Here is a 16,206-nt window from a genome sequence, read left to right as displayed (position 1 = left end):
TGGTCTGCTAACTCACACACCAGAAGAAGGACACATACTCACAGCCTTCTGTCCATCAACACTTCATAAACATCTTCATCCTTCAGAAAGCTGCCAGTGACTTGAAACATTTCCTGATCCAAAACAGTAGAACATTGACTTACAGCAGGTCAATCCAGTCATTGTGATTACACTGACTGATGAGGAATGTTTATTGCAGTATCATTAAAGCTAACTAAAGCAGTAGAAGTTACTGCAAAGATGCAGCAAAGCCTATAATTGTTATTGATACAAGCTCGTAGTCAAACTTGGTACCATAATCATAACAAGCACTAGTAATTACACATATCCTGCTTCCTTAATTTGATGTGCTTCCTGTTGAATCAAGATATTGCAGTGGGACTTGATGCAGGAAGAGATTATTCAAAATGTTGCGAGTTCGGTAGAAAGAAGATGTTTTGTTTAGTGAGTAGGACTGTAGGGCAAAAACTGAAAATCTTGGATTCTGTTGTGACCTTAAGTGACCTTTCCCTCTCTTCCTCTTTTTCCTTTTCTACAGCAGTCCTATGCTCCTCCTCCTCCACCCATGGCTCCGCCCAGTCCCGGTACCACAGGAGGAGGAGGTGGAGGTGGAGGTGGAGGTCAGGGAGGTGGGCTAGTGGAGCAGCTTAGTAAGACCAACCTGTACATCAGAGGCTTGCCACCGGCCACCACTGACCAGGACCTCATCAAACTCTGCCAGCCGTGAGTACTGCTCTGCTCTATTCTATTCTACTCCACTCTGTTCTATTTAATCTGATGAGTTGAACAGTGTCCTTCAGTGCAGTTGAGTTCAGTTCATTCCCGCTTAGTTCAGTTCAGCTTGTGGTAATTAGTTTTGCGTGAGTCCAACAGCAGCCTCTAATAAGTATCAACAGTTTGCTCTTGACCTCTGTGTCCCTCCTCTGTGCTTCCTCAGACGTAAAAACACAACCCAGCTGGGGCTAACCCATCCGCTCCCTTCTGTACCGGGTCTCACACACACACACACACACACACACACACACACACACACACACACACACACACACACTCACATACTAGGATAAACACAGACGTCCTTCTCTCCTCTCTCAGCAGAAGTCTCAAACCCTGCAATATGCAACAGATTTACCAACATTTTGGGACATTGCATATTGATGTGGCAGGTTTCTTCACTTATTTCATGATAATAATAAAGTGTAAAAATAAAATAAGAATTGTAATGTGACTGCACTGCACTGCACTATCACCAAGTGATACCGGTATAATTTATTTGACTATTTAGTCAAAGTTTTACAGTAGTTGTTGCAGAGATGATTTGCCAAAATGAAACATATCTCACCAAAAGATATCTCCACCAATTCAAATATATATCCTGATAACAGGGAACTGGACTCAGTAAAGCTGGGCCCTTCACTGCCTTTTCTCTTCCTGTTAAAAGTCAATCCTTCTCATTTCATTCTCATTTGTCCCCATTTGGACAAACAGAGTCAACAGAGAATGTAATGCAAATGACAGATCCAGCTCTCCCACAGAGGCTCTTTTGTTTGCCTACAGCTAACACCTGATATCATCAAATGTAATTGGAGAATTATATGTTGAGCTAAATATTCTGCAGGTAAGGTCTTTAAATGATCTCATCAACATTTCTAATTGAGCTAATTGATTTTGGAATGAAGAAAAAGGAAGATAAAAATAAAATGTGAAGACTATAACACACACACACGTGCGCCATATCGTGCCCTTCTACGTGTCAGCTGCAGTTCAAGCCTGTATTTCAGCTTAGCCCTGGAGGCGTTCTGGAGAAACAGGGTGAAAAATGGGGGCCAATAAAAGTTTCATTAGAGGCCCAGTCAGTGTGCCAAGTGGCCAGTAACATTTAGGAAAGGTCAGTTGGGGAGGGAGGCCCGTGTGTTCTGTTGGGCAGTGGTCTTAGCCTTGGGTTTTCAACTCTCTCCGGCTTTCGGAAATAGACTGAGTGGCAGTTTCCTGTCACTCACTGACATGACATGCACACACACACATGCACACACCCGAACAGTCATTTCATTCATACACACAGTTACAGTGAATAACGGAAGGACAGTCCTTTGACTCTGACTCACACACTTGCGCACACACCCTTTCAACTCAATGTCATCCCCATCCTTATTGTTACCAAGCGTGGCTTTGTGTGTATGTGTGTGTGTGTGTGTGTGTGCGTGCACCAACCCGCCCACCAGCACCATCCTCTCCCTTCCCATTCTGTCATCCTCCTCATTTCCTCCACGCATCCTTCTCTCTCTTGTCCCCCTCCCTCTATCCTTCACCCCTCCCTCCCTCGCCTCTCTCCCTGTCTCTGTGCCAGTTCTCAGAGTGTCAGTGAAAAGTGCTGTTGTCAGCTGACATTTCCAATCACTCCCCCGGTTGCCCAAACTATGGACACACTTTTAACGTCTGGGGACAGAGCAGAACGTGAGCAGAATCTAAAGCATTGCACAAGGGCAATTTCTCTCTCGCTCGCTCGCTTGCTTGCTTTCACTCACACTTGTTGTCTTCCTGTTTCTCTCCCACGCTAGCCACTACTTCACTACTCTTATCTATCTATCTATCTATCTATCTATCTATCTATCTATCTATCTATCTATCTATCTGCTAGTCTACTTGATGATGGAGGGGTTGTATGAGGACAGACAAGCTTTAACCACTCAAAGCCACTCAAAGGAGAAATCACTGGAGAAGAATATAAAACACTGAATGAGTTTACAATCTCTCATTAATCATCAGCAGCCGAGTTAGAAAAAACATAGTCTTGCTCTAAAACCTGCAGAATGGCTAATGGAGATTTGAAAAGCTTCACATGAATGTGCTTGATGTTATGGTAGCGGCTGATTGTTTGAAACCTGAACCCTTGACGTATCTTTCTATCCTGAAATATATTACCTAATATTTCAAAGACAGATTCCATCTTTTAATCATCAGTGTTTCAGTGACATCAAGTCATCCTTTAAATTCACAGCACATTGCCTTTTCATCATGGAAACACTCCAAGACTTCATTTCTTTATAGCGCCTGAAGATGTTAAACTACATATAGGGAATGAATTCGAAGACTTCTGAAGCACTGCACTCTCTCAGTCCTCCCCCTGTGTTTGTCTGTTTGAGTCTAACTGGCAGAGAGGGGGAAAAATGAGGGAAATGCAAGAGACAAGACAGCTGTATCGGATCCCCAATTAGGAGATACCACACACAGAGACCAACCTGCGTGTACACTCATAAATGCCCACCCACACACACACACACACACACATACACGGCCCCAGACAGAACACACAGAACCAACAAATGCACAGAATGTGCACATATTCATAATGCATATATATTCACTCACAGACATCCTGAAGAGATGTAGAAATGATGCATGTGTGTTTGTGTGTGTGGGTGTCAGTAGTGGGAACTGGTTCAGTAGACATCAAACGGTGAGCATCCATAGGCTCACGGTGTTGCACAAGGGAATGAAAACACAGATCTGATACTGTGAAGGCCCTCTGAGGATTGTCATTAACACTTCACACATACACACACACACACACACACACACATAGACATACACAAACACACACATAGAACCAGGGTGCACTGTGATTTTGTCAAGCCTGCCAAAATTGGGTGCACCGAGTTTCATATTGACATTCCTCCTTAAATCTTGACAGTCTGGAAAATACTGTCAGTTTCAGTGGCCTTACTGTTCTTTGTGTTTCACACTTCTTGGTGGGAAAAAAAAACTCCAGTTTTGGCAAGGATTCTAAAGAGTTTCCATGTGTTGAAAGACACGTACCTTTTCCTAAAAGGATTGTCGTAGTGAAAGTCAGTCTGTCAGCCCTACACCCCACCAACCCAACCCCGACCACTGCTGTGGAAAGACATTCTTCTACTGCTTACAGTGCTCTGTTTTGGGGCTTTGTAGCATTTCTATGAAGCCAGGGAAAAAAGAGAATTTTAGGTTAGCCAGCAAGTCCTGGTGAGTAGTTTATAACTGAAAGACAAAATGCAGAGAGGGAAGGTTTTTTTTTTTTTTGTCATTTTGTCAGTATACTGTATCCTATAAATACTTGTAAATCATTCATTTCAAGGATTTATTTCAAAAGACTGCTGCTTTTCACTGTTGTCAGTTGAATACTTGTAGGTTTTGGACTGTTGGTTGTTTTGGCAACTTGTGATCAGCATTTTTCACTATGATACAGTGATTTTGAACGTGGCATGATTGTTGGTGCTAGACAGGCTGGTTTGAGAGACAGTTTTGTGATAAGAGAGATCGGAGGAGAATGGCCAGAAGACCACATTGGATTCTACCACCAAGAACATAAATCTGGGGCTGCAGTGGGCACACTATCATCAAAACTGGATGGTTGAAAACTGGATTTGTGGACCCAACTTGTCTTGTGTCAGTAGTCCAGACAGCTGGTGGTGATGAAATGGTAGGGGGAATGTTTTCTTCACAAATTTGAGGCCTCTCAATACTAATCAATCATTGTTCAGTGTCTGAATGCCACAGCCTGACTAGTGTTGCTGACTATGTGCAGACCTTTATGACCCATTTTCTAATGGCTTCTTCCAGCATGATAATGCACCATGTTACAAAGCCAAAGTCATGTCAAACTGGTTTCATGAACATGACAGTGAGTTCAGTGAACTGAAGTTGACTGGCTGATCACCATATATAAAAACAATATAACCTTTGGGATGTGGTAGCACAGGAGACAGGCAGCATGAATGTACAGTTCACAAATCTTCAGAAATGATGTCATGCAATCACATCAACATGGACCAGAATCTCATGGACGAGTCTGTTTCCAACATCTTGTAGAATCCTTATCACGAAGAACTGAGGCTATTTTGAGAGGAAAGGGGATGTAGAAAGTAACTCTGAAATAAGCTACAGACCTACAGACCTAGCTGTGGTCTAGATCACTTTGTCAAGCTTGTTGAAAATTTGCTCCAGTGTTACTTCACACTTCACTTTTATTACTGCCTTTTTAGTTGTCATGAGCATCCAATGGAAACAAATTACAGTCTCAGATCCCTTCCAGAACCTTTTCACTTACTGTTTCTATGACACAATGGAAAAGAATGAAATACGGAAGTGCTAACCCTGACCATCTGGCTCGTTTTAGTCCTTTGGTGGTATGTTTTAAGTATTTGAATAGCTTTTATGAGTGTCTCATGTGTCACTGTCGTTGGGTCAAGTGCAGGTTGATGTTATTTCAACTAGTTCCAGGCCTCTGCTGGATTCAAAGAAAGGCTTTCAGTTGAGGGTTGAACACAGAACAGGACATTCTGCACTTTTCTCTCCTCATATTCCACACTATCCTCAACCTCCTTACCTCATCATCTGATCTGTTATCAATACTTTCTTCCATTTATTCACCACAATAGCGGATTGTTGTAGCTGCCTGGATAAAATGGAATTTTACCACTGAGTCAAGTCCAGAGTGAGACACCATTTTGGATGATGCAGTGTTGTTGTAATTTGACATTTCCCCAAGGCCATGGCGTCATCCTCCTCTCCTCTCCTCTCCTTTTGTTTTTCAGTCCAGCTAAAATGTGTAACTGAAGAAAGAACAGGTGGATTTTTGCTTGTACGTCACACACATTGATCTGACGATATCACAGCCACACATTAAACATACGCTGTATTTGGTTTCCACTTTGTGAAAACAGGCAACTGTGAGCATATTTTTTTCAAGATTCATAATGTGTCAAGCCAGATACCTCTCTCTTTGTAGTTCTCTCTCTTCCTCTCACTCTCTCTTTCTTTGTCACACACTCATGCACACACACGCGCGCACACACACACACAAATACACACGCACAAATGCACAAACAGTCTGGAAATGTTTCACTTTTCTGCCGGGAACAACAACCTGCCAAAACACCGATGGTGCATGAGATCTTTGTCATGCATTCATACTCACTCCACAAATACACACACACACACACGCACACACACACAGACATTGCAAGAAATTTCACCCACACAAGTATTTGTATACTCAGATTCGTCCAGGCACATACACTCACACATGCACTGTAGGTGTTTACACTCACACACTGACACCAAGTTTGAATCACATGGAGGCAGAAGTCAACAAAGAGCTGGGTACTGCCAGATGGTGTGTGTAATGTGTGTGATTACTGCTTTGGTGTTTTTGATCTGCGATGTTGCCTTGCGTGTGTGTCTGTGTGTGTTTGCTTGTGCGTATATGTGTGGGCGATTAGTCCTGCCTTGTTTTTTCAGAGTGTTTTCCACGTCTGCAGTCGTTGGCTTGCTCCCCGAACCACAGGCCAAAGACCTTGTTTACCACTAGCCATGACTTTGTAATATATATATAAAAATAAACTCTCGGGCAAACGTCAGACTTGATTTCAGCCTGTCACAATCGGTGGATTTGTAAATACCCTAAAAATATCTTAAATTGCAAGAAAATTAGTGAAAATTGAGCATTGTCCAGAAAAAAAGCAGTGATTTTCTCTTTACCAATTGCAAGATCATAAGCTGCTCAGCTGTCATGTTAGGTGTGATAGCAGCCTTTTAAAGCTTTTTTTTCCATCTTTATTTCTGAAGTCTCCTGTCCCAATAGAGTTTGATGTGAGGCTGTCAGGCGAGCTAGTCTCTGTTCTCTTTTTCTCACTGACAGAAGCAGTTGCCTGACAGAGACTCTCCTGATGGTGACAACTAAATGATCTCTTCTTTATTAAACACCTCTTACTATCTCTCTATCGCTCCCTGACTACCTCGCTTCCTCTTCGCCTTCAGTGTCTCTTTTTATCTTCTGACTGACTGCTCTCCCTCTCCTCATCTATTTCTCATCCCTTCGAGTCTCTCGCTCCCTCCCCTTGCTTTTTTTAACCTTCTCTGCTCTTAACCTCCTGTGTTGTATCTTCTCCTGGTTTCTCTGTTGTTTTCGTCTCCCCTCCCTGATGCCACTACCCACCCCTTATTTTTTACTCCAAAAGGGAAGAGGGAATATTCCATCCCTCTCCTGGAGCCATCAGCCAGTCAACTAGCCAGTCAGCCAGCTTGTCAGTCTGTCAGTCTGCTTGATAGCCAGTCAGCGAGTCAGTCATTGTGCAGCAGTGTTAAAACATTAATTAAAAAGTCTCATTCACCGAGCCAGGCAGTGATCCAGGCCGATCTCAGTCATCCAAGCTCTGGTCTCCCCCACCCCTCCTTCCTTCTCCGCCTCTTTCTCTTTTTCTCTTTCTCGGTTTTTTGTCTGTTTCGTGTTCCTCTCTTTCCAGGAGGAATGAAAAGCTGGGCTGATAAGAAACATTATTAACTTCTTTCTGAGAACAGAGAGCTGGAGAATAGAAGTGGGATGGAGGGGGAGAGACGGAAAGAAGACAAAGAGAGAGGCAGAGGTGTCAAACATAAGAAAGAGAGGGAGGTAGTGAAATGGACAGGAGACATTAAAAGTTGGCTGAGAGAACAGATAGAGAGAGCTGTGGATGTTGTCTGTCTCTCTTATAGGCCCCTCCAGCAGGATAGGGTGCCATACAGATGTCTGGTTATTATCATCATTTATGAGACAGAACTGGCAGTGTGCTGAGGCCTGCGGTTGGGACTTGAAATGGATAAGGACAGAATGGATAGATTGAAGCATGGATAGAAAATCAAACCGTGATAAGGTGGACACCCTGAGAAACTATGTTAGGATCAGTTTTTGTTCAATTTTGTGTGTCATTTTTATTTTACCTGAGCTGTTTAGGTTCAAACTTGAATGTGAACACTGCCTTTCAAAAATTATTTGAAGAAGGTAGTTACATTTCTCTAATTTAGAGACTAATCTGTTTTCATGTAACCCCCTCATGTAAAACACAACTAGGAGGCTACAGAGGTGCTTTGAGCTAAATGCTAATATCAACATACTAACATCCTCACCATGACAATGCTAACATGCTGACATTACGCTGGTGTCGTGTTTACAATGTCATTAGTTTAGCAGGTAATAAACCACATTCAAATATTTGATGAAAATGTTAAGTTGCTTTTCCACCAAAAGTTCCTGGAACCTTTAAAAGCAATAATTGCCAAAAACTTGCATTGTGATTTGTGCTTCCATAGCTGGGCTAAAGCCTCAGGAAGATTAAGCAAATCAGTCCATTGACGTAGCAAAAGAACACGGGATGCTGTATGTGTGTGTAATGTTGTTTGCTGCAAAAATGGGGAACAAAACCATTGGCCAATCCAGTCAGAAAGTCTGTTGCATTGCCACATCCTGATGATTACCAGCTATCTCCCTGGCACTTAATCTAGATGCTGGTTCTACCTGTGGAAATGCAAGTATGGGACTTGAGTTCCTCAGAGGGCTCTTTCCTTTGGGAAGGTGCCTGTGATGGAAACAGACCCACAGAAGAAAAGTTAATGTAATTACAATTCATCCTGAAGGGATCTTTGGTACAGAGGATATCTGTACCAAACTTGGCAATCCACCCAATAGCGCTTAAGACACTCAATTCAAACAAATTTGAACATCATGATGGTGCCAGGTGAAAAGTGAGGGGGTCACCAAAGTCATTAGGATTTATCCTCTGGAGAACATGAATGTCCTTTCATGTCCACAAAAGTGATTGACCAAATAAATGGTTGACTGGCAGAGCAATGTTGCCACTTTAGAGCCATGGTGATAGTATGGTAAACAACTTATCTGCATCAGATTCGAGGAACAACCCATATTGCTCCAGATGTTAAAATGGCTAAAATAATTCAACATTTAATCAGAATGTTCAATTGTTGTTTTTACAGATATGGGAAGATTGTGTCAACAAAGGCCATCCTGGACAAGAACACCAATCAATGCAAAGGTGAGTGACCCTATACTTCACAAGCTCAGATTTTATAAGAATTGATTGAACTGGCAGTTTAAAGTCAGACCAATCAGTGCACTATGGGAAGTGATCCTGTTTTTATAAATCCCCTCCTCTTTTACCTTTTTGAATTCCCAATCAATCAATTCCCAATGGTTTTTACAATGGGCTAAAATGTCATCAGACAGTGTGATGTCAGATAAAAACAGATTACTTCAACTTGCATGAGTCACCCACTCTGCTGCTGCACAAAATCCATGTGTTTGCATTACAGTTATATGCTTCTATATGGTCTGGGTGTGTGTTTTTACACACAGCGATTTACAGAACAGCAGTATTGACTTCCATAATGACTATCTCATCCTTTAATCTATCTAAATGATGCACTGCAGAGTACCCTCATTTTTTTACTCCCCTATGATGATGATTTCAGGATTGCACCTTAATGATACTCAAAGTTAAGCTTTTGAAAGCAAGATGTTGGCATTGTTGTCATTGGCCAAATCAAAATGGAGAACACCATACAACAGCCACAATGTGTTTCAAATAGTCTCTGTGGTGAATGAGGCTCACTCAAGTGTCTTGTGATGAGGGTCTGCTTGATTGTTCAAGAGGTCTGAACAAAACACTAATCAATATGATTGTAGTCGTCTGCTTGTGAAGAGGCGCACAAGAGCATGTGTTCAGCATGATTGCTTTTCATCTGCCAGGCCTCCTCTCAAAGGTATACTGACATGGTTTAGGACAACAGCACAAATGCTCTGTAATCAGCATATCAACTTCAGTTGTGAGAGTGAAAGAAAAGCCATTCTAATTGATACTGATGGCAGAGATGTAAATATAGGTTCTGATTACTTAGAATAAAATATTTTAGAATAAATGATTGCAGTCATACCTGTCTTAATATCATAAGGAGGACTCCTGCGAATCTCCACTGAAATCTGTCATACTTCAAATACTATCTTGAATCTGTCTAATTGGCCAGTTAAATAAATATTACAAACCTAATCATTCCACTACCTGCATTGGCATTGCATAATCAAATATGGCTTTGAGCTCTGAAAGCATATAGAAATGCCTATCCTGCATCCTGCATCATTACAGCATAGCTGAAGGGAAGGCAGAAGATTCTGTAAACCTAGTGATAATTATAAATTATTCATCAATTTTCCTAATTAATTAATTTTTTTTTCATCTGTGTTACTTGAAATGGAGTTTTGAGAACCTGTTTCAGTACAGCCATATCCTCATGACTTTATTTTTGCCGATTATGGCGTCAGGCTTCTTTTTAATACGATTTACAAATGGAAAATATGTCTTTTATTTAAGATCACATAAAATCTGAAAAGGCCATTTACATTCAGTGCTTACACCTTTAACCAAAACAAACCTTCAAGTGTATTTAAAGACTAAGGCTTGTCATATTCTACATTTTTGTGGTCAACAATCCCATGGAAAGACCAAAACTTGAGATAAAGTGGTCCTACCAAGACAGACCAGTGACAAATTAAAGGAAAACCCAGAAAAATGAGGCAGTTATTTGCTTGCTTCCTTTTAGAGTCCTTTTAGAGATGAAACAGATGCAGGTCATCGTATGTTATGCAGTATCGATTGCACCAGACTCAAGCAGCAAGTTGAAAGCCTGGTTTAATCACATTCACCACATTTTCTGGGCTAACATGGGTGGACTAAGAATCAATACAGAGCAGAAGTTTGAATTTGTAGCTTGAGGAGTCACCTGTGATGGCGTGCAGCTGTCATTTCATTTTATTTATTTATTTTTTAATTTTTTAATTTTTTTGCAAATGTGTAGAAATCACATTTAAAAAACATGTCGTACCAGCTAATCTGTGAAAACTGACTTTTAAAATTGCCATTTGCATCTTAAACACATCAGAGTTTAACCAATAATTGTCTTTTGTTTTCTCTTTTATTAGTGTTTCCACAAATTTGTTTAACCAGAAAACTTGAAGTGTCATTTTGAAGTCTCATTTTTCAGGAGAGATATAACTTTTAGTTGCACAAGTACATAAAATCCAGGCGCCAAGCATTTAAAACAATCTGCTCCTTTCAAAATAAATGTGGGTATTTTTTTGTGAAAGCAATGAGCCTTAATTAGGTGTATGTTTGACAACATATGTGTGTTTGCAAGGGAATAGTAGGGCTATTCTTGGTACTGGATCTGGCACTAAACTCCAGACCTAGCCTTTCTGAATGCTAAACATTAGAGGGGGTGTTTCATAATGCAAGCCCATATATCCAGCTTTAAATTTCTGCTTATTGTTCAATGCACAAAATATCCAAAATGCAGCAGCTGCAGCTGTAGCAGCGGAGCCGATTTTTAGAGGCATCAACAATTTCACCGCTTGTGATGTAGACTTCATACATCTCTTAGCCAGTTGTTAACTCACAATGAAGGAGTTTCATTATCAGTCAGCCATTAGAATGCCTTACAACCGGATAAGTGTTGGTTTGATTGCAGAGGCATTCAGTGGGGACAAGATAAGTGCTTGGCGTGACTAAGAGAGTACAAATTGGCACAGAGAGTTCTCTTGGAAAGGGAGGGATGGATGGGGGGAGGCATGGGGAGGTGGAGGGCGGGGGTAAAAATAACCTGGGGCTGACAGAAAAGGAAGGGGACCCTTTGAAACTGATGATTTAGCAGACAGCCTTTTCAGGAAGATTTTGTAGAGAGGAACAGAGAGAGAGAGAGGTAGAGAGCGTGAGAGATCTAGAGACAGGTAAATAAAGTCTTCTTCCGTTGCAGTCTGCAGGGACAGTGTTCGATCACTTTGCATACTGCAGTTGTAATGCGAAGACCTTGTGATTCCAATTTCTATGATCCTTTTATTTTATCAAAAATAATTTAGTTGTTTTCTGAAATTTGATGATTCCTGGGCTTTTAAAATCCTCCCAAGCCCTGCTCAGTGAAAAAAAGCACTGTCTTCAAGGCTACTTTGCTTCTTTTTCCTTGAAAAGTTGGTGTTTCTCTCTAAAAAAATCTGTAAATATATGAATGTATGATGAAAAGATACATTAAAAACAATATCCTGAGAAATACAGTTTTAATTAATTGTCATTTTGGTGAACAAAGAAAGAGAAGAAGATTTTCTTTGTAAAGTCCACAGCTTTGTAGAGGGTAGTGCCTAACTGTTAAATACACTGACAGTTTTCTAGTTAGCAGCGTGGGAGCTCTGGGGGAGGGAGAGGGCACAGAGAACAGGATGGAGGAAGGAAGGGAGAGGAAACCACTTTAGATTGTAAAGGATTTCCATTTCCCAAAGACAAGCGCCCTCCCTCTCACTGTCTCCATGTCTCCTGCCTGTTCTCCGCCTCCCTCCCTCTACTGTTGCTCATCTCATTCTTTCTCTTTCTCTCTCTCTGCCTGCCAGTCTCTCATTCTCCCCCTGACTCACTGCCCCTCCTCCCATTTCTCCTTTGCTCCATCTCTCTCCTGCTCCCTCTGTACTCGGTTAGCCCATTCTAATGGCCCAAGGCCAGGAACTCTGGGAGCTCAGGAGATTAGATGGAAGCTTGGGATGTGCGTGTATGTGTGTATATGCTGTGAGTATGTGTGTGTGTTTGTGTGTGGGTGCTCATGTTTATCTGTGCTTCCATCTGTGTCTGTGAGTGCATATGCGTGTGTATTCACGTGCGTGTGTGATTTGTAATTTTTTTTTTCATTCACGAGTGGAATATTTGCTAGGCCTGACTGAGCAAGATGAATTTTCTTTTCTGTGTCATCATAAGGCCACAGATGGGAGGGACAGGGCACACATGAGGAGGATTATATAATTTGGCGATATTATTTTCATTCTTCCGTTCTCTGGAAGTATCCTTATCATCATGCCCAGAAGAGCTATCATTTGCATCCACATGAGATGAGAGTTTTCACTCAGTTAAAGAGGATAGGTTTTAGTGTATAGGTTATATGAAAATGTGCAAATTACATATTGGGCAGAAGTGTGGTGTCATTTGGCAAAGTGTCCGTCAGCTTGGAAGGCTGGCATCTGCTCGCTGTCTCAGCAAGGTTCCACTGAGCTGAAGTGTCCTTGAGCAAAAACAATGAATCCCTACCAGCTTCTGTGGTGTGTTCTTGTTGCTGATACTTGACCTCTGACCTCCCTGGAGAGAGGGGCAAATACATTTTCAGAATACACAGATGTTGCCTTGGCTGATGAGTAGAATCAAAGCAAATGGCACATTCTCTTCAAGGATGATGTTCTATAGCTCCAAACTAGACATAGAAATGAACATATCTGCCTATCATTCATGCCTATAGAGTGGTGAGTGGTTTCTAGTGATAGGTATGACATGCATCTCTCCCCGAGCCAACACTCAACCATTTTTAGATGTGAGGACTCTCTAGAATGTGCAGAGTCAAGCTAGATTACATGCCAACCCCTACAACAACTCAATATTTTATTTAGAGAGCATGTACAAGGCTCCTGAGACATGGACTCAGTTTTCTGGTGCAGTTATAAGGACACATTTGATATGAGCCTTCATAGTTAATCTGTAAATCACTCTAAACAGAGCAGCTCCAAGAAGTGGCTCCTGGTTACACTGCACATTGAAGTCTTGCAATTCTAGTTTGATTGTAAACATTATTTTTAACATCCTGGATGGATCCAAATAATGGAAAGTTGGTTATTACATAAAGCCACATGTTACTAATGGTAAGTAAAATGAAGTTCTTTATGCAGAACTGCTGTATCATGGAACCTCCTCCTGTCCTCATAACACATATAGTAATCCATAATCAGTTTCATGCCTATTTACAGTATTAAAGGTGAGGAAATGGAAACAGTTAAAAAAACTACCTCACAAATTAAGTGATCTAAATGTGTCAGTTTAAATGTGCAGCAGCTGCTGTCTAGAGGCAAGTGGAAGTATGGTTTGTGTGGGGGTTGATAGATCTCAGTAATTAACTGAAACTTAACTGATCTGAAATATTATGTTTCGCTTTGATAAAGCTTTATGACATCAGTAACTTAAATGGCTGGTACAGAGACAACTCATGCAGCTCATTGTTTATACGTACTCATCTTCCTTTGTCCTTAAAGCACCAGCTTTATAAATACAGTGGTTCTTTATGTCAACAACCATGTCCACTACTGGTAATGTTAAAGCTCCTGCCATCAAACAAAAGGCCTCTGTTTTGGACTAGTGGTGACTGAATTATCCATTGTGAACCATGTTTGGTTTCATTTTCCCACTAATTACTTGGACAGTCTATGGTTAAACAAACACCCATTAGCTGAAGTGTGGAATATGGAACTCTTCTGGAATAAAATGAAAGCGTCTTGCCAGGCTACTGATGAATACTGTATGTGCATTCTCAATTAGTTCAGCTGTTTTGGTGTGGTCCTAATTAGGTAAATATAGATTAAGTGCAAAAACAGAGCTGTGTATGTGGTGTGCCTGTGTGTCTATGCATATTTGCATATATTTGTTGTTGTTCTCTGTTTTCTGTGCTTATCTGAGTGGTCTGTGTTTGTCACAGTCGTTAATGTGTTCACATTATATGTGTAAGGGCTATAGTAAGAGCTTGCATGTGTATTTGTGTTATCCTTTTTTGGCTAAGTTATAGGTTTCTCATTAGCAACAGTATAAATATTTGTGTGTGCAGTGCAGATCTTGCTGTGAAAGCAGCTTTCCGCCTGTTAACAATAAAAAAAAATCATCTGCTTATCAGCAAAACTAAGCGTGATTCCAAATCCTTAAAAAGACAGACAGACAAGAACAGATGTTAGAAGGAGAGTGAGAGAGAGAGGGAAGTGTATCCTCTCATTGTGAACATGTTTACATTTAGGATTGTGATGAGTGAGGCTTTTGAAATGTGGATCATTTAATTGTGTTAACATGCAGCCCACTCAAAACTACAGCTTGAACTCCAAAGCTGATGTGCTTTCCAAACATTTCACTCGTCAGCTTAATGCATGCATGTCAATATCTCTCTTTTATTAGTTTCTCTTCTACACACAGAGTCAAATCCATTCTCGCAAGTCCATCAGTTTTGTTAACATATACCACACACCCTTGTGTGCAAACTGTCATTCACAGACAGTGTCTTTCTGCTGTTTGGTGTGTATTTGACATCCCTTTCCAGCCCCACCCATGTGACCCAGTAAAACAAGGCGTATTTCTGAAAGCAGAGATTGATGTGTGTGACAGATACATTGTCCACACACACACACACACACACACACACACACAATGATGCAGGCCTTATTGCAATAAAATTGACTGGGGCTCATTCTCTTTGTGTCTGTATTCCTTTAAACCAGACTCTGAATCACTTTAATCGCTGCATTAAATGCAGAGAATTTTTCAGGATGTCACTGGTGCAGAGGCATACAGTATTGACCACTACTATAGCAGCGCCATGTGTAATGACAGATTTAGAGCAGTACAGGGGTGAAATGAGCTCACATGCGAGGCAAATGGGTATTAAATGTCAGACAATAGGAAGGCAGTAGATTTTACATGTAAAACTCTACATTCACTCAACATTTAGTCACTATACACATTGTATTACATTGCACACAAGATAAAAAAATATCACCTTACAGGACTTTAGGGGCTCCATATGGTATAGAAAATGTGTACGTCTACAGACAATACCATGGAGCAGTACCATTATGAAGTACTTAGAAAGACACTGGAGTCATTACAAAATATGATCATAATTCTAGGACAGAGAACTGTAATGTACATAAATCTGTGCAGACATTAGAAGATCCTTTGAATCATAAACAAGAAACAAGAGTTACTGTTATGACACCAATTCTGTTGATGTTCTGTGCTAAAACACATTTAATGGTGGAACTTGATTAAGTACATGGCCTGACTTTTGACATGTTTACTGGATTAACACAGTGCTGAAAACAAAACACAAACTTGGGTTTCTGACAGAAATGAACGCTCACTGGCTTTGCTCAGTAATATTATGACCAATATTAACTGATATTCCTTAATCTTTTATCTGTTTTTTTATCCTTACTACTCACTCTACTCCTCTTTAACTCTGTGTTACCACTGTTGTGTTTACAGGCTATGGCTTTGTGGACTTTGACAGCCCTGCAGCAGCCCAGAAGGCTGTGGCCTCGCTCAAAGCCAGTGGAGTCCAGGCACAGATGGCGAAGGTAAGCATCACTCCTCACACTCTGGTCTGCTTTACTTTTTATCGAGGTCTTCCTGTGGTGCTGTATACTCCAGTTAGACTCAGTTGTAGTCTGTAAACCCCGGAGTTAAGCTGATGGTGGTCATGATGTTAAAGGTAGTGATGCTGGTTGATCTTATTTGTGGTCACGATAATGATAGTGACAACAACAGTGTAATGTTGATTATAACTGGA

At 41.0% G+C, this 16,206-nt stretch overlaps 1 protein-coding gene across 5 annotated transcripts in view; it reads left to right on the top strand.

Annotated features, from left to right (window-relative positions):
* Positions 1-16,206, top strand: part of LOC108888786 (RNA-binding motif, single-stranded-interacting protein 3) — a 125,118-nt gene that overhangs the window by 48,931 nt on the left and 59,981 nt on the right. For 4 of the 5 annotated variants that reach the window (XM_018684982.2, XM_018684971.2, XM_018684974.2 and 1 more), the window contains 3 exons: positions 539-723; positions 8,785-8,843; positions 15,903-15,994. In XM_018684982.2, the coding sequence (XP_018540498.1) occupies positions 566-723; positions 8,785-8,843; positions 15,903-15,994 (309 nt within the window). In that variant the 5' untranslated portion in view covers positions 539-565. The remainder of the gene's footprint in view (positions 1-538; positions 724-8,784; positions 8,844-15,902; positions 15,995-16,206) is intronic. The other variant, XM_051075847.1, reaches the window with a different exon arrangement.

Source organism: Lates calcarifer, linkage group LG15, assembly GCF_001640805.2.
Source record: "Lates calcarifer isolate ASB-BC8 linkage group LG15, TLL_Latcal_v3, whole genome shotgun sequence".
Lineage (NCBI taxonomy): Eukaryota > Metazoa > Chordata > Actinopteri > Centropomidae > Lates > Lates calcarifer.
This window is presented reverse-complemented; position numbering and strand designations above follow the sequence as displayed.